The sequence below is a fragment of the Xenia sp. Carnegie-2017 genome, unplaced genomic scaffold (genome assembly GCF_021976095.1).
Source record: "Xenia sp. Carnegie-2017 unplaced genomic scaffold, XeniaSp_v1 HiC_scaffold_19, whole genome shotgun sequence".
NCBI lineage: Eukaryota > Metazoa > Cnidaria > Anthozoa > Malacalcyonacea > Xeniidae > Xenia > Xenia sp. Carnegie-2017.
The window spans coordinates 11779250-11795107 of record NW_025813481.1 but is presented as its reverse complement, the minus strand read 5'-3'; the positions used below and the strand labels follow the sequence as shown (position 1 = coordinate 11795107).

General features: G+C 34.7%; 2 protein-coding genes across 2 annotated transcripts; both read left to right on the top strand.

Moving 5' to 3' along the window:
* The first annotated feature begins 466 nt into the window (after window positions 1–466).
* LOC124439459 (protein ALP1-like) lies at window positions 467–1033 on the top strand. The gene has a single exon (XM_046989683.1). It carries the CDS (start codon window positions 467–469, stop codon window positions 1031–1033), a length of 567 nt encoding a protein of 188 aa, XP_046845639.1.
* An 8692-nt stretch (window positions 1034–9725) lies between these two features.
* On the top strand, window positions 9726–15624 carry LOC124439458. The gene is made up of 7 exons (XM_046989682.1): window positions 9726–10564; window positions 11092–11151; window positions 11760–11813; window positions 13145–13204; window positions 13653–13800; window positions 13927–14245; window positions 15559–15624. The coding sequence occupies exons 1-7, from the start codon at window positions 10006–10008 to the stop codon at window positions 15622–15624; spliced, it is 1266 nt and encodes a 421-aa protein (XP_046845638.1). The 5' UTR covers window positions 9726–10005.
* Window positions 15625–15858: the final 234 nt, after the last annotated feature.

The window sequence follows — 15858 nt, the reverse complement described above, 5'->3', positions numbered from 1 at the left end:
CGCAGGAGAAATACTTGGTGGTCTGAAGGCTATCAATCTTGGGTGATGCAGCATCAAGAGCTGCTTCAGAGTGTCTCCTGCGACGTTTGATTTTCTTCAACAAAGTGGTCACGAAATTGTTAAACAACTAACTCGAATGAAACCCCATCCAACAACTCTTGATACACAATTGGCAATTTGTTTGTATCGTTTGGCACATGGAGTTACCTATCTAACAGTAGGAGATTTATTTGGTGTTGCTGCATCGACTGCTTATTGCATCTTCATGGACGTTTGCAAAGTGCTGGTCAAGATCTTGTATGACAGGTTTATTTACCTACCAAAGACAATAGATGAATGGACACGGAACTCAAGGGTTTCTTGAAAATTGGGAGTTTCCATGTTTGGGCATGGGATGGCTTTCATGTATATGTTGAGTAGATTGAAGAATTTTTATAGTTACAAGAAGCGATATTCTGTTACTAATATGGGGTTTATTGGATATAATAAAAGGTTTATGTTTGCTGCAGTAGGTGCACCTGGCTCAACTCATGATTCAAGGCTTTTAAAGAATTGTGAAGTATACTCAGAAATTGAACATGGCAAAGTGCTGCCAAAAAAATCACTGAACCTACAACCCTATGGAGAAATACCACTTACAACTGTTGGTGATTCAGCCTTTCCATCCCACTCGTGGTTGCTTAAGCCATACAAAGAAGGAATGCGAGAACCCCAAAAAAGGTACTTCAACAGGAGGCTTTGTTCTGCCCAAGTTGTGTCCGAGCATGCATATGGGATGCTTAAAGGTAGATGGCGAATCTTGTACAAGAAGACAGAATGTCATTTGGATAATATTCAAATATTAATCATGACTTGCATTTTGCTACATAACATTTGCATTGACAGAAATGATCCATGTAAGCCCAGATGGCGCCTTGAAGTAAACCAGCTAAATCTCATTCGTGGATCTGGCCAAGCAACAAATGCAGCTGAAGATGTAAGATGCATGATATCTAATTGGCTATGGATATTGCGGCAAGAAAGAGCCATATAAATTATGAATAAGTTTTAATAGTTTAATAGTTTAGCAATTTTTGCTTTTGTGTTTCATAAAAATCTGTTGTTGTTACAACATAAGTCATCTTCTAATATGCATTTTCCTCAGTGAGGTGCATCACTAACCAAACTGTCTTTCAAGCATTTGGCTATTTCTCATCTGCCAGTAGTTTGTTGCCAGAGAGACTATTACAAAAGTTAACTCTCACACAGAGAAGAAACCTAACCAGAATAAAACATATACTTGTATTTAGCTGGAAAACTCAGGGAAAATTAACATTTAGTGTAAGACTCACGTTTATTGATGAAGTTAAATACCTATACAATATACTTGTAAATTTGTTGTAAATTTGTTTCCTTCAAAAAAAAATTCATTTTAATCAATGATACATCTGGCATTCTGATTTGTGTACAATGTATACATTGTACACAAATATACTGGAATGTGTTCACTTAATGGAAAAATATCAATATTTTTGTATTACATGAAAACAGAAAAATATCAGCATCAAAATATTAATAAAATCAAATAAAGGAATATTTTACATTGATATTTCAAAGTCACAATTAACATCCAATTAACAAGCATATACAAGTAAATTAAATGTTTCCATGCATTTTGCACAATTTGTCATCAATATATAGGTACTTTGACACTCAATTAACATTATTGATTCAGTTTTATAACACAGAAAAATAAAAACAAACAACATCAAATCTTTGGAATTGACAACTAAACTATACTATTTAATTGTTGATGCTGACCATGTAGTTAATACACTGCTGTTTTCACTTAACTTAATTACGTTCATACCAAGGTTGGTTATGCTGATTTGACATTGGCATACCTAGACTTGTGGTACCGTCATGTGTGGTTTGTACTTCGGATTCAAGTTGACTGAAATTAAAACCACCATAGGGATACATGTTGTGAGGAGACTGCTGGTGAGCAATCTGGATATTTGGAGGGCGAAGATGTGGGGCTTCTGATTGATAAGGTCTACTGTACTTCATGATCATTTCCAACATCTTTATTTCGTGTTGCCTGTTGAGCTCTGCTTGTTCTCTTTGAAAATTTAAGAACTCCTGTTGCCTTTTCTTTTCAGCTTCAGAAAATAACTCTGAACGCTTTTGTTGCATCTCTCCCATATCAGAAAAAGACTTGGCCATATTCTGAATTGCTTGTGCTTGGCTTTTACTCTTTTTGAAAAAAGGTCTGATTTCAAGTTTAGCTTTATGTTTCCCCTTGGTGTTACTGCTGGAGCTACTGTTTGTACTGGCTTCTAGTACATCATCATCGCCACTATTATCAGTTGCTTCAATGCTAAGGCCGCTGGTATTACTAAAAGGTGTATCTGGTCTATCAACTGTCTCATCCTCCTTGTCTGAGTCTGACAATGAATTGTCTGATTCGTAAGATAACAGAACATCACCACTACAGGAAGCAACATCTGCATCTCCCATGGTATCAGAAAATATTGGATTAATGATGGTGAACCACTCTGGCTCAACAATCGGTGCCTTTCCGCTTCCCTTTTTAACACGATCTGTAAATTTTCGCCACTGACTTCTAAGAAACTTATACTTAACTCGGAGCCTAGCTGGAGTAATTTCCAAGGGGGTATCTTTCAATTTTCGTTTCAAATTTTCTCTTTCACGTTTGCTTTCTTCTTTGAATTCGTCAGATTTTAGGTATGTTTCAAGATCTTTTGCAATTTCTTCATAAACACACAAGTTTGCAGACTTCTTTAATGCTAGCGTTTCTAATTGAACAGCATACTGTTTCTTTTCATCTGCTAGTACAATTGCAAAGTATTTTAATTCAGTTTCGGTCCAAACTCGCTCCTTCTTAGCCCTATTTTTCTTGTTCGAATCATGAACCATTTCATGAACACGATCATTGCTTCTATCCGCCATATTGACTATTATGGGTGAAATCCGCTAACAGTGAGTAACGAAGTATCATTTGTTTTGGTAGTTCGTCCACAGTACGCATTTATACTCACAGACGGATGATGCGTCAAGACGAACTACCCATGCAAATTCGTCTAAACAGACGAACTATTCTGATAATTCGTCTTGAAGGATGATCCGTCTGTTTGCCCGTATTTAAACACAGACGAACTTAAAGACGAACTATGTTTTTCTTGCCCAAGTTCGTCCAGACGGATGATTCGTCTCTAGTATAAATCGGGCCAATGTATACCTGACGATCCATAATGACTACACCATTGCCTTTGTCAGGTTTAAGAACAATGATTTTGTCATTATTACGGATGTTCCTTAGAATTTTATGTTTCTTCAGGTCTTTAGGAGTTGGATGGTAGGAAGTTACGTACGTGTGTGCCAGTGACCAAGTTCCGTTTTTTACAAACATCTACAAACATCTTCAAGCCTCTCCTTCATGTAAAAACAAATTCTCACCTTCCTGTTTTAAAATCATCGAAACTGATCAATCCACTTTCTCACTCAAAATCAAGGAAGCTCTACACATTAATAAAACTAATCCCGATTTAAATATCCAAGTTCACCACTACAACACTATATTTACTTTATAATAATACTTTTGTTATAAATTCTTAATACTTATTTTTAGAACTTACGTTATAGTTATTAATACTTAATACTCATTGTAATTAATTTACTCATATCATATTACTTAACACTAATCATTCTGCACTGAAGATGGCATTCTGATAATGTCGAAACATGTTTGCTCTCAAAAAAATCGTCGTTTTTCTCAAGTGTTTTTTAAAATTGCTGCTAATTAGAAATTATGGTAATATTATCTACGACTTAGCACAAAATTCTCATGGAAAGGTTTCCTTGTCGATTTTCGAAATTATGAAAGCTTACAACTAAGAAACGCAAGGCTGAACTTGATGTCGCCTTCCTTAAAGATTGCAATTCACTTGGAGTTTTTCCAAAGTTCCTGTGTTTTCCACTACCTAATGTTGACAATCGAGATACATACCACATTCGAAAGCGTTTACTACGAACTACGATAACGAAGAGATCTAAAGAACTACGGACACTGGATAGGGACCTGACGAACAAAACAGAAGAAATCAAAAGCTTTCTTAACCCAATTGACTGGCATATCTTGAATAAAGCCCTCAAAAAGAATGTCGACAAACAACTGAACAAAATATTTTCGACACACCGTAAGAAACTAAATAATTTGACCAAAAACAAGGCTATACCATTCACTCATAAAGACACTGTCACCAACCTATCATCTGTAAAGCTAAGTGAAGATGAACTTAACGCTCTAAAAAACGGTCTCAACTTCAGCATCAAACCTCCAAAAATCCACTCCTCCGACATTTTGGCAACATTCGAACGAATCCACTATTCATTAAGAAATAAACTTATCAAACAAGAGGACTATTCAATACTAAAACGGAACTTGGTCACTTGGCACACACGTACGTAACTTCCTACCATCCAACTCCTAAAGACCTGAAGAAACATAAAATTCTAAGGAACATTCGTAATAATGACAAAATCATTGTTCTTAAACCTGACAAAGGCAATGGTGTAGTCATTATGGATCGTCAGGTATACATTAACTCTTGCCTCACTATAATTAACAATTTATCTAAGTTCAAACCACTCGATCATGATCCTACAATTTCCCGTGAAGCAAAGTTACAACGACTGCTACGTAACTTAAAGAAAAACTCTATTAACGAAAAATCATTTCAAGAAATGTACCCTAGAGGTTCACAGCCAGCTCGATTATATGGTTTACCTAAACTTCATAAATTAAACAATATCAATGACATACCTCCTATCAGACCTATAAATTCTTCAATCAATTCGTATAACTACAAATTAGCCAAATACCTCAGCTCTTTACTCCAACCCCTAATACCTAATGACCATTCTGCTAAAGATTCTTTTAGTTTTGTCGATGATTTTTATCTTTTAACACTAACGCTCCACATGACAAATTCTTTATTTCTTTTGACGTTGAAAGCCTTTTACCAACATACCACTGACCGAAACCATAGACATTGCTATTGATTTAATTTTACCAACAACCCTACATTCAAAATGAGCAGAACAGAACTAAAACTATTGTTTAACATCACTACGGCCGAGACTCATTTTTATTTAACGGTAAGTACTACGACCAAATTGACGGGTAAGTATGGGCTCACCCTTGGCACCCATTCTAGCCAACATTTTCATGGGTTTTCACGAACGAAACTGGTTAAATAACTACAGCAACAACAAACCTTTATTTTACCGCAGATACGTTGACGACATTTTTTGTATTTTTCATAACAAAGACGAAGCATTACTCTTTTACGAATACATCAACAAACAACATCAAAGCATAAACTTTACATACGAAACCGAACAAGACAATCAGTTACCCTTTCTTGACATCTTACTAACTAAATCACATGAAAACTGTATGACCTCTACGTACCACAAACCAACATATACAGGACTACTGACTAACTTTTTTAGTTTCACACCATTAAATTACAAAATTGGACTGATACGAACACTGACCGACAGAGCACGGAAACTTAACAACACAGACATCGGCTTTCAACGTGATTTAAAGAAACTAATATTCACTCTCCAACGTAATTCTTTTCCTTTTCATTTCATCAACAACACTATACAACACTATTTGGACAACAAGAAAAGCACTGACTCATCTAACTCCACAACTAACACTAACGATATACAACAACCTGACAATAAACGTTATTTCAAACTACCTTACATAGGTGATTACTCACGACACACACAACGCAAACTCACACAAATCATTAAACGCTACTGCACTGACATTGACGTTAAACTTATTTTCACATCTTTCAAAATAAAATCTTTATTTTCGTTTAAAGACCCACTTCCCGAACTTTCCAAATCTATGGTAGTTTATCAATTTTCATGTGCGGGATGTAATTCCCGCTATATTGGTGAAACTTCTCGCCAATTATCTACCAGGATAAAGGAACATACTCACACAGACAAAACTCCACTATCTACAAACATCTTCAAGCCTCTCTTCATGTAAAACAAATTCTCACCTTCCTGTTTTAAAATCATCGACACTGATCAATCCACTTTCTCACTCAAAATCAAGGAAGCTCTACACATTAATAAAACTAATCCCGATTTAAATATCCAAGTTCACCACTACAACACTATATTTACTTTATAATAATATTTTTGTTATAAATTCTTAATACTTATTTTTAGAACTTACGTTATAGTTATTAATACTTAATACTCATTGTAATTAATTTACTCATATCATATTATGTATCATATTACTTAACACTAATCATTCTGCACTGAAGATGGCATTCTGATAATGTCGAAACATGTTTGCTCTCAAAAAAATCGTCGTTTTTCTCAAGTGTTTTTACCAACTATATATTTTATATCTGAAAGTAGTTCTTAATGGGGTGGTGTTAAAAATTGATGGTTGTGGTAAAGTGGAATATTAGGAATGTTAAGGTTGTTTTGGTAGTATTTGACTACGAATGACTCGAACGATAATAAACAATGTGAAAAAAACTTTATGATTTCTTGCTCTTTGAAAGCTTTATTAGTCAATCAAATTTTGAACTCTCGTGGCTAATAGGAAGCACATAAAAAAGAGAAAAAGAAGAGAAGTATTAAATGCACAATTAAGTATTCATGTATTCAAGTGTTATAAACACTATTGTAATTTAAGTGTTTTAATTATTTGCATTTTCGCCATTTCACAATCATTACAACGAAATCAAGTATGCTACAACTTGACAAGTATTTATGCAGTTCTTGTTCAGATGATCACAAAGATCTCAAAGGCTCTCGTGATTTGTATACAATATTTTTTTCATTATTCATTTACGAAACGCGAGATGCATGTACAAAAACAAATCCTACAATTGTTGCGAAAAAAGGTCATCACATGAAAGAAAGCAAAAAACTAATGATAATAAACGAGCTAACATTTCTCTCGTGATCCGCTGAGCTAAAATATGATATATTTTGTTTCGTGCGGACCATACACTTTGATATCGAGCAAATCATTGAACGACAGTTACAAACCGCACATCTGCATTCATATGTGGCCAACAAATAGCTCGTTCGTCAATAGTTATAAAATTCTTACGTCAGAGAAGCCGACAACTGGCAACCACAGTAGACTCGCTTTATGAAATTTATGCTTTACAGTGATTTTCTTCTTAAAATGCTTGCCAAATATGCAAAAAACACAAATACTTTTTCCTCGTTCTTTCTTAAGGGGTAGAGACAAATTGTGTGATTTTCAGAAAAGCAGTCAATTTCGGTAAATCTCAGCAGTAATGGAACAAATTCTCCATTTTTTTGGCGTCAGCCGCTAATTAAAGCCGTGTTAGAGATAGTCGCTCCAGTTATTATAGAACTCAATAGATGCCAGCTTGCAGGTACCTCCAGTACCGGCCGGCTTTCTGATCATTATCGATGATATGTCTCTGTCGCTATGCCGACAATAGCCCCATATAGGTTGAATATTCATCACTGCTGATTTGATTGATAAATTAAAAGAAAAGAAGATAAGATTTCTGTTTCGAGAACTTCCAACGAAAAATCACGATGTTGCCCGTTGGATGAGAGACAAACTTCCTGTTGGCTGCACAGGTAGGAGTCTGTATAAATTATTAATTGTAACAACTACAATAAATGAATGTAATATCAAATTTTTTATGCATTTTATAATCTTAGATTTGCCCTTTTTTTTACAGGTCCTTATAAATGTAATGATGATGAAGAAAATAATTATTCAAAGATGATATTTTCACTCCACTAATTTCTTCCTTTGATATCTTTTATTAAACAAATATAATGCGATCCATGGAAAAATGATTTTGCTATTAATAAGAGTGAGCGTGATTTTTGCGTCGCCCTAGTGTTAGTGTTGGTGGAGCTTTACAGTATAGAAAGAAAACAGTACATGTAATCATAACCTTGCACAATGTGCTTTGTTTGCTACGTTGAGTATGAAAAATTTATTCAATACGCCTTAAAAAACGATTTTCGTTTTCAAACAGTGTAAACAGAAGATTTGGAACGTCTGGCGTGCCACCAGGACATAAACATGAACAAATCGAAAATTTCTTTGATAAACAAAAGCCTGAAAATCCTTTCGAAAAGGTGATATCTCAATGGAAAGTTGAAAATCACTCTACAGCTGGAACGCTATATGATTTTCTGGTTGTTGAAAATATTATAAACTGATATGGAAGACTTTATATTTCAATAATTTGATGATTTACCAAAATATGTAAACGTTTATTGGAATTCAGAGTTACAGCAACATCTCGTTATACTTTTCTTAGCTAGTGAGAAAGAATTTACTTGTTACGCTTACTTCCGCGTCTTACCCATATTTATATACTGCAAATTTCCCAATAAAACGTTAGTTTGCCAACGTCATGGGTGTGTAACACATTGCTAGCGTGACGCCAAAAATTTTTACATAAGATTCTAACATTCCTAGAGTATTTGTTGTAGATAGTTGTAATTTTTGCAAATTTCAATTCCATGCAGATCATTATTATATTTTCCAGGTATTGATGTTCTCAGCAGACAAAAATTATGATTGCCAAATATTTTGACGAATAGTGCTGTAGATAAACTCGATAAGTCGATGACTACGGCAAACCTTAAATAATTGTATGTATTTGCAATTTAAATTCCATTCCAAAGCAACACTTGCGTGACGCCATTTGTCTGGTGACGCAGTTCAATACTTTCTAAAGTTAATTTCTTGCCACGTATCTGCGACTTTTGGTTTAATTTTGGTGTTCATGTTCATATGCTTTAGTAGCTTTAAAAGACGTTATAATCTTTGGGTATATTTAGCTTCTCTTTGAGCGTAACTCTTTTAGTGATGGAAGCAATAATAAAATCAGCTTTGAGCATAGTTGTGGATGTCGGGGAAGGCCGAAATGGAATGCATTTTTTGGATGCATTTATCGATAAATTAAAGGAAACATACGATAAATTAAAGGAAACATACGATAAACCGGAAAATGATCTTCGTCAGAGTTTCATTCACTTTCAGATAGGAGTTGAAGAGCTGAAACGCATTCAAGAGTCGACTGCAAATGAAACATCGTCATCGACACAGGTAACAACAATAAACTTATCTCTATCATGTCGAACGCGTTTTAAATTAGCCGGAGAAAAAGCGAAAGAGACGTTTGAAAATGATTCGTCGAGCACTAAAGAGAAAATAAAAGCAAGCAAGATACGTATTGCAAGCGCTATTCTTGAACATTCAGATAACTGCGGGTTAGCAACAAGGGATTTCATGTTATGTCTGAAAGATTTAAACTCCTCGATTTTTGCGGGAATAAAAGCCAAAACACACACAACTATATAGTGACTGAAGTCCTTGACATAGTAATAGATATCAACTTGGCGTTGGCTAATTTCATCTTTAAGCACACAAACAAAAGGATGTCTGTTTTAAAATGGCCCCAGATTCAATATAATGGGCAGCTGGTTCATCCTTTTTATTTCAAGAAGGTTTAACAAAACACGACTACCTCATTACCTTGGTACTCAGCTCACTTTACTAAGAATACTGACCTCTTTAATGAGGAAATGGTCGTAAACAAAGAAGGAGAATTACTAATTTTTGATGGAAATGAACTCCAAAAAATTTAACAGCAAAACCGAAGTGTTTGAAACCTGGTGTACGTTTCAAAGGTCAGATGTTCAAAATAGGCAAGTAAGATGCATGAACGTTGATGAAAATGGCGTAGTATATGTACTTTTGGGTTGCAAAGACAAATCGAATAGCGATTATACATTGTTGCTTTGTTTGGAAGACAAAATTGTTCAAAATGTTCCTTGTCCTTTCCTGAAGTAATACAAGTTAGTAAGATTTTTCTTGCTGTAGCACCAAATAGCAATATTATCATTGCTGTTGCTACAGTCAAGAAGGATCAAAACTACATCATGATGCATGTGTGTGACAGTAAAGGAAGCCTTAATAAGCCATTTGTAGCAAAGGGTAAACGTAAACCAATTGATGATGAAATGAAATATTTGTCCATTTCCTCCGACGACAACATAGTCATTTTGACTTATAAATCACCCAAAACTTACCGAATTATCATTAGTACGATGGACGGAAAATTTGTTAAAAAAAAAAAATTTCAACCACACAAAGACGAAATTAATTCATACAATGAAGTCATTTATACTCCCGTCTCCAACAGTGTCACAGGTTTTTTCTTTGACAAATCAAAGCTGGTGATTGAGACTTATTCTGTTGAAACCGAAAAATTTAACTTGCCTATAATCCTGATAAACACTGGATATGACTCGGAAATTTTTGACGCTTCATTACGCATCGTTCATCATGCTGGCGAAAACGTGGCATTAGTGTGTAGAAAAAAAAGTGTAGTTCGTTTTATTATTGGAAACCGTAGTTGCGGAGACGTGGACTCGACGTTGAAGTGGATGAACATGGAAGTGAAGACAGATTTAGACTCAGTTCCAGGTGTTAAGAAAGGTTTGAGTGATTGGTCGATTTTAATATCAGGTTTATTAACCTATTCTAACATTGCAGCAACCATATTACATTTTAAACACGATGTCCATGACCTCTGTAAATACTTTTTAATTGAAAAACTTACTGGTCATTTTATGTTGTAACAATAAGGCTTCCTATTGGGCTTTAGGAAAAAGCCAAAATAATTTTTGTCACCTGCAAAAGATCACTTATTTAATCTTACTCACCGCCTTACAACATGCAAGCTTACAGAAAGGAATTCTTGACAATAGAATAAATTATTTATGTTTAATCAACGAAAAGTGTAATTGAAGATCATTTCCAATGACTTTACAGCATTGCCACTCATGGCATTTTAAATATCGGGATACTTTTAATGAAAAGAACTAAATTATTTTGACATGAAGTAAAAGTAATGTTTATGCTATACCCTATACAAACTCATTTTTAAACTGCATAGTTGTATGATGCTATTCTGTTTCTTTTGTTCTAGTGGTAAAATTTCTGTTATTTTATTTTTAATTTAGAAAACTCATCTTCAAAGGCTAACACATCGTCCACTGCTTTTATCAATTCAGAGCCATCTGGTAAGTCATCACAAAACAGCGTAAAATATTGAAACTTGGCGAACTTGCTAACTGACATTTTATGTTTCCTGATACCAGGGCGTCGGAAGGGGAGGCAGAACCCCTTTTCTCAGAAGGGATGTCCCCTTTACTTTGCGAGATAGGAAAATTACCACCAAGGAGAATGTTTACTAATAGTTTATTTTGACTATAAAACACACATATATCAACAGTGCAGTGAGTGGACTCTAAAAAATCACGTAGAAATCTTTTGCAAATTGTTTTCACATTAGTTTATTACGTTCGCAAGTGAACGACCGGTGTTGCTAAAATTCTAAATTGCGACTATTAGACAACATGTTGCAGACATAGGTACTCATAATTTTTAAAATGTGCCCCCTCCGTTTTTATGTTCCTTCCGACGCGCCTGTCTGACACACTTAATAAGGTGTAAGTTAAAAAGTTCCTTTAAATGTTAAAACAGTGATGAATAACGTGAATTCTGTTTAATGCAATAAACCTTAAATGCAATAAAATGAAAATGATCAACATAAAGCTTACATTACTTAAATGCTATGGCAAAATTTTAAGCTTTTTTAAAACTGTATACTTTTTTATACACTCTACAGAACACAGCGATGCTGCAGAAAAGAATAATTGCCATGAAGATGATAGAAAACAAGGTATACCAGTCCACTTTCGTTTTCGTTCATACAAAAAGCTCGACACCAGTAAATTGTAAAGAATCGCAATAGGTTATGATTAATTGATTTAATTTAGTTTTATGTACAAGATGGGAGTTCAGAGCTCTACAAATACGCGAAAACCCAAACCCTAATTTTAACCATGGTAAAGTAGACTACGAGGCTATGGCCGTGTATTTGTAAAACACGCGTGTTACTGAGTTTCACATGTAATGTGATCAGGGATAGTTACAAAAATAAGACACCTAATAAGTAAGTATTCGTTAAAGCTTGTTTACAACACATAAGACTTTAATATCTTAACACCGATAAAAACGGAACTCAAAAAATACGAAGAATTTAAAACAATTGCATGCGTTTTCAAAATTTACCGGAAAATTTTGAAACAAACAATGAAATTCATAACTATAATACAAGAAATTTAGCAAAGTTACACAAAACTTTTAAAAAAACAACTATACTATATAGGAATAGAATACATTAGAGGCAACGCACAAATGAATGAACTTTTATAATGTTTATATGCCAACGATTAATAAAACAACATTTGATAAACATGGACCTACCTAAATAAATTACTACTTTACCTATATAAATTACTTGGATGGAATAGTAGAAATGTATACGTAAAAATGATTATAGCCAGTTACCCATTATATGTATATTAGTTATAGTAAGTACTAGCGTGAAAATTTCTTGTATCTGAATCTTAACAATGCTTCATTTGTTATTAAATATTATGTGTCGCAAGTAATAGCTACAATAATTATTCTTCACTATAAATATGCGGACTATTCTGTTTTACAAGCCTAACAAGTTGCCTACATTGAAATCTGTCAAGGTTTTTACTAGGTCTCTATAGCTCAAAACATTCATATATTGTTCGTGTAGTTATAGCTTTAAAAATTAATACAGTAAACAAGATTTTTCAGCGTAGTATGTCATTGTCGTGGTATGACTCATTAAAATAGTTTTTTTTCAAAGCTTAAAACTTCTTTTGCTTGCTAAACAAATGTTTACAATCTCCTTCCTGTAATAATATCAATTTTCCAAATTCAAACGTTCTCATTGACTTACAAATCCATATAAAACAATTTTTGTGAGAATACCACATATTAGTTAAATTGCGTCCGACTAGATAATATTTATTCAATTTCGCAAGGATCAATTGCATGAAGTATTAAGTTATATATGCACGAAGTAAAATTAATGCTCTCCCCTACACTAAGTCAGTTTCCAAACTGATTATATCTCTATTCCATTTCTTGGTGTTCAATTGGTAAATTTTCCTATCGTTTTATTGAATTTAGAAACCTCGTCTTCGAATACCAGCACATCGGCAACTACTTTAATCAATTCGGAGCGATCCGGTAAGTCATCACAAAACAGCGCAACACAATTGAGTCTTGGAGAACTTGCTAACTGACATTTTATGTTCTCTATAAAAGACACTTAATATGATGTAGTGCATAATTTTCAGGTATAGATTTTTGGTAATAACTGTGTTATTACTCTTAATAACTCGATAATCAACGTTAAGGACTGAAGGGTGAGCTATGGAAGACTCTCTCTCTTCCACAGTAAAAGCTAATTCTTTTTTGACATGACCTGTAGTGAATCCAGCGTTCGTCAAAATAATATTAAATTCAAAATGCTTTCAGAAAACACTGTTGGCTTTGAACTTTTATAGAATTCACCAACTGATTTGACTCCAAGAGGCTTTATGCCAAAATATGCTGCAATACTTTATTTTGACGTACCCTAGATCTGCCACCGGACATTACCTCTGTATTGTCCTCTCTACGTTCCCATTTACAGATACAGTGTCTGCGTTTGGTTTGACAAACCAGTCATCAACTGTGTGTAATCTAGAAACAACCTACTCTGAAATACCAAATCATGTTCAAAGAAAGTTAGAAGAACGTTTAAATAAAGGAAATGAGCTATTAGAGAATGATTGGAAAAGGTGATTGTAAAAAAACTTAAAAGGTTTTTACGTAACCTTTTCCTGTATAATGTTTGTTATGACATGACGCTAGTGATTATGTTGGTGTATTGTCTAACTAGAATCTAAAATTGCTTGTTTTTCAAGCCTTTACAAAGTACTGAAGTTGCCAGAAGGTAAGGAAGACATGATTCCTGAAAAATTCTCTGACAACCCACGATATGTGTTGAAGACTTGGTTTGATAGAGATGGACAACATGCCAATGTAAAAGCACTGCTCCTAGCATTGAAAGAGTGTAAGCAGGGAGGCTTAGCCCTTGAAATAGAAAGGGATTTGGATGTTAAGCTACCTGATAAGGCTGAACAAAACACCGTACCAGTGAAGGTTCAACAAAACACCGTACCAGTGATGGTTCAGCAAAACACCGTAAATGATCGTGACGTTAGCTTGGCCAAAACAACAAAGGTAAGTAAAGATGAAAACAGAGGAACGAAAAAACAGTTGACCTTAATTTTTCATGAATAATCAAGCTAATTGATGAATCAAAGCATAATTTTTCCGGATTGCTTATTAGTTTACTAGTTCATTTTTTAAATGAATGTGAAATAAATATTGAGATAGCTAATGAATATTTCCATCTTCATTAAACTCTAAGATTTATGAAAGATATACCACCAGATTTAAAGGACCAGTTGATATTTCAATTAAACAAAGTCGATGTTGATATTCTCTGCGACATTGCTACAACAATCATGGACGAGAGGCGTTACGTACGTGACAGTATTGATTTCATGGATAAATTAAAAGAAAAGAAAATAAGATTTCTGGGGAGTTTTAACCATGGAGTTCTATAATACTTGGAGGGGAAAAGGGGCCTGGACCCGGTTGTCAAAAACTTGGCGGTAATGGCGGATTTTGTTGGTCAAAACTTTCATTTTAAAATTTTTTATGAATATGCACTCCCTCCTGATTTCTATTACTGGTTATATGAACGATAACAAGTAAAAAAATACAATTACTATACCGACAGCATATCATATAGAAATAATGCTCCAGCATTATTATAATAGTTACATCCACCACAAACGTTTACGGCCAGCAAGGAGGATTTAAAGAACAAACAGTGTGAAGGAAATAGCACAAACAAGAAGGGGAACCGAATAAAGAGGGAAGTTCAGATGAAGTAAAGGTAGCAGTTGCAACTGGGCCAGAGAGAGCGTGTGCCTTAGCGTTGTCCCACTGAAAGTAAAAGCAAAGGGGAACAATCGACCATCAATCAGAACTTACTAATCACTAATGGAAAGCGGTTCAGAAGTAACACTTTGTCGTAAACGTTAGCAAAATCAACTTGGAATAACTGGAAGAGCTTGACTTCACATTGACAGGGATGACTGGATCTACTGAATTAAAGAGTGAATTTCACACATTCGAGTCCAACCGTTTGTCAGTGATTCGTAGTGGATCGCACCTACCATAGTGGGATTACGTGAACCGGGACGACAATCCCACTGATAAAGGCTCCGAGGGCGTTAAAATAGACGTGTTGAGAAACAAAAGCCAATAGTTAAAATGTCCTGCATTTTTTCGGAGGATGAAAGTCACTGTCTAAAGGGACAACATTTCTGAACTAAAGGATGAAGACTAAGTAAGGAAGGAAGGAAATTTACGTGACTGCAGAATAGCCTCACTTGTTCGATATGTTGATTTCACGCCACTCCATTTAGTGGAAGTTTAGGTGTTCTGTTGCTTGGTTGTTACGTTATAATGATTATTTTTAGCAAGGCGAGACAAACGAAAGTTTTTCTGGTCCTTATTTGGAATCGGAATTTAAACTGTATGACTAAAAATGGAAGAATTGGATGCCGCCGAAAGGGAGATCTTCGTACATGTACAGAACACAACATTCTCTCAACAACTGAAACTGTTTGCAGTTCCAGGAAATAGCAAGGAGCTTGACAAGGCACTACTCCGAAAATGAGGAATCTACATTCGACAAATAAATCCAATGATGGTGAACGGCTTACTAAAGGTTGGAGGCAGGCTTGTTAATGCGCCAATCAATGGGAAATCAAAACATC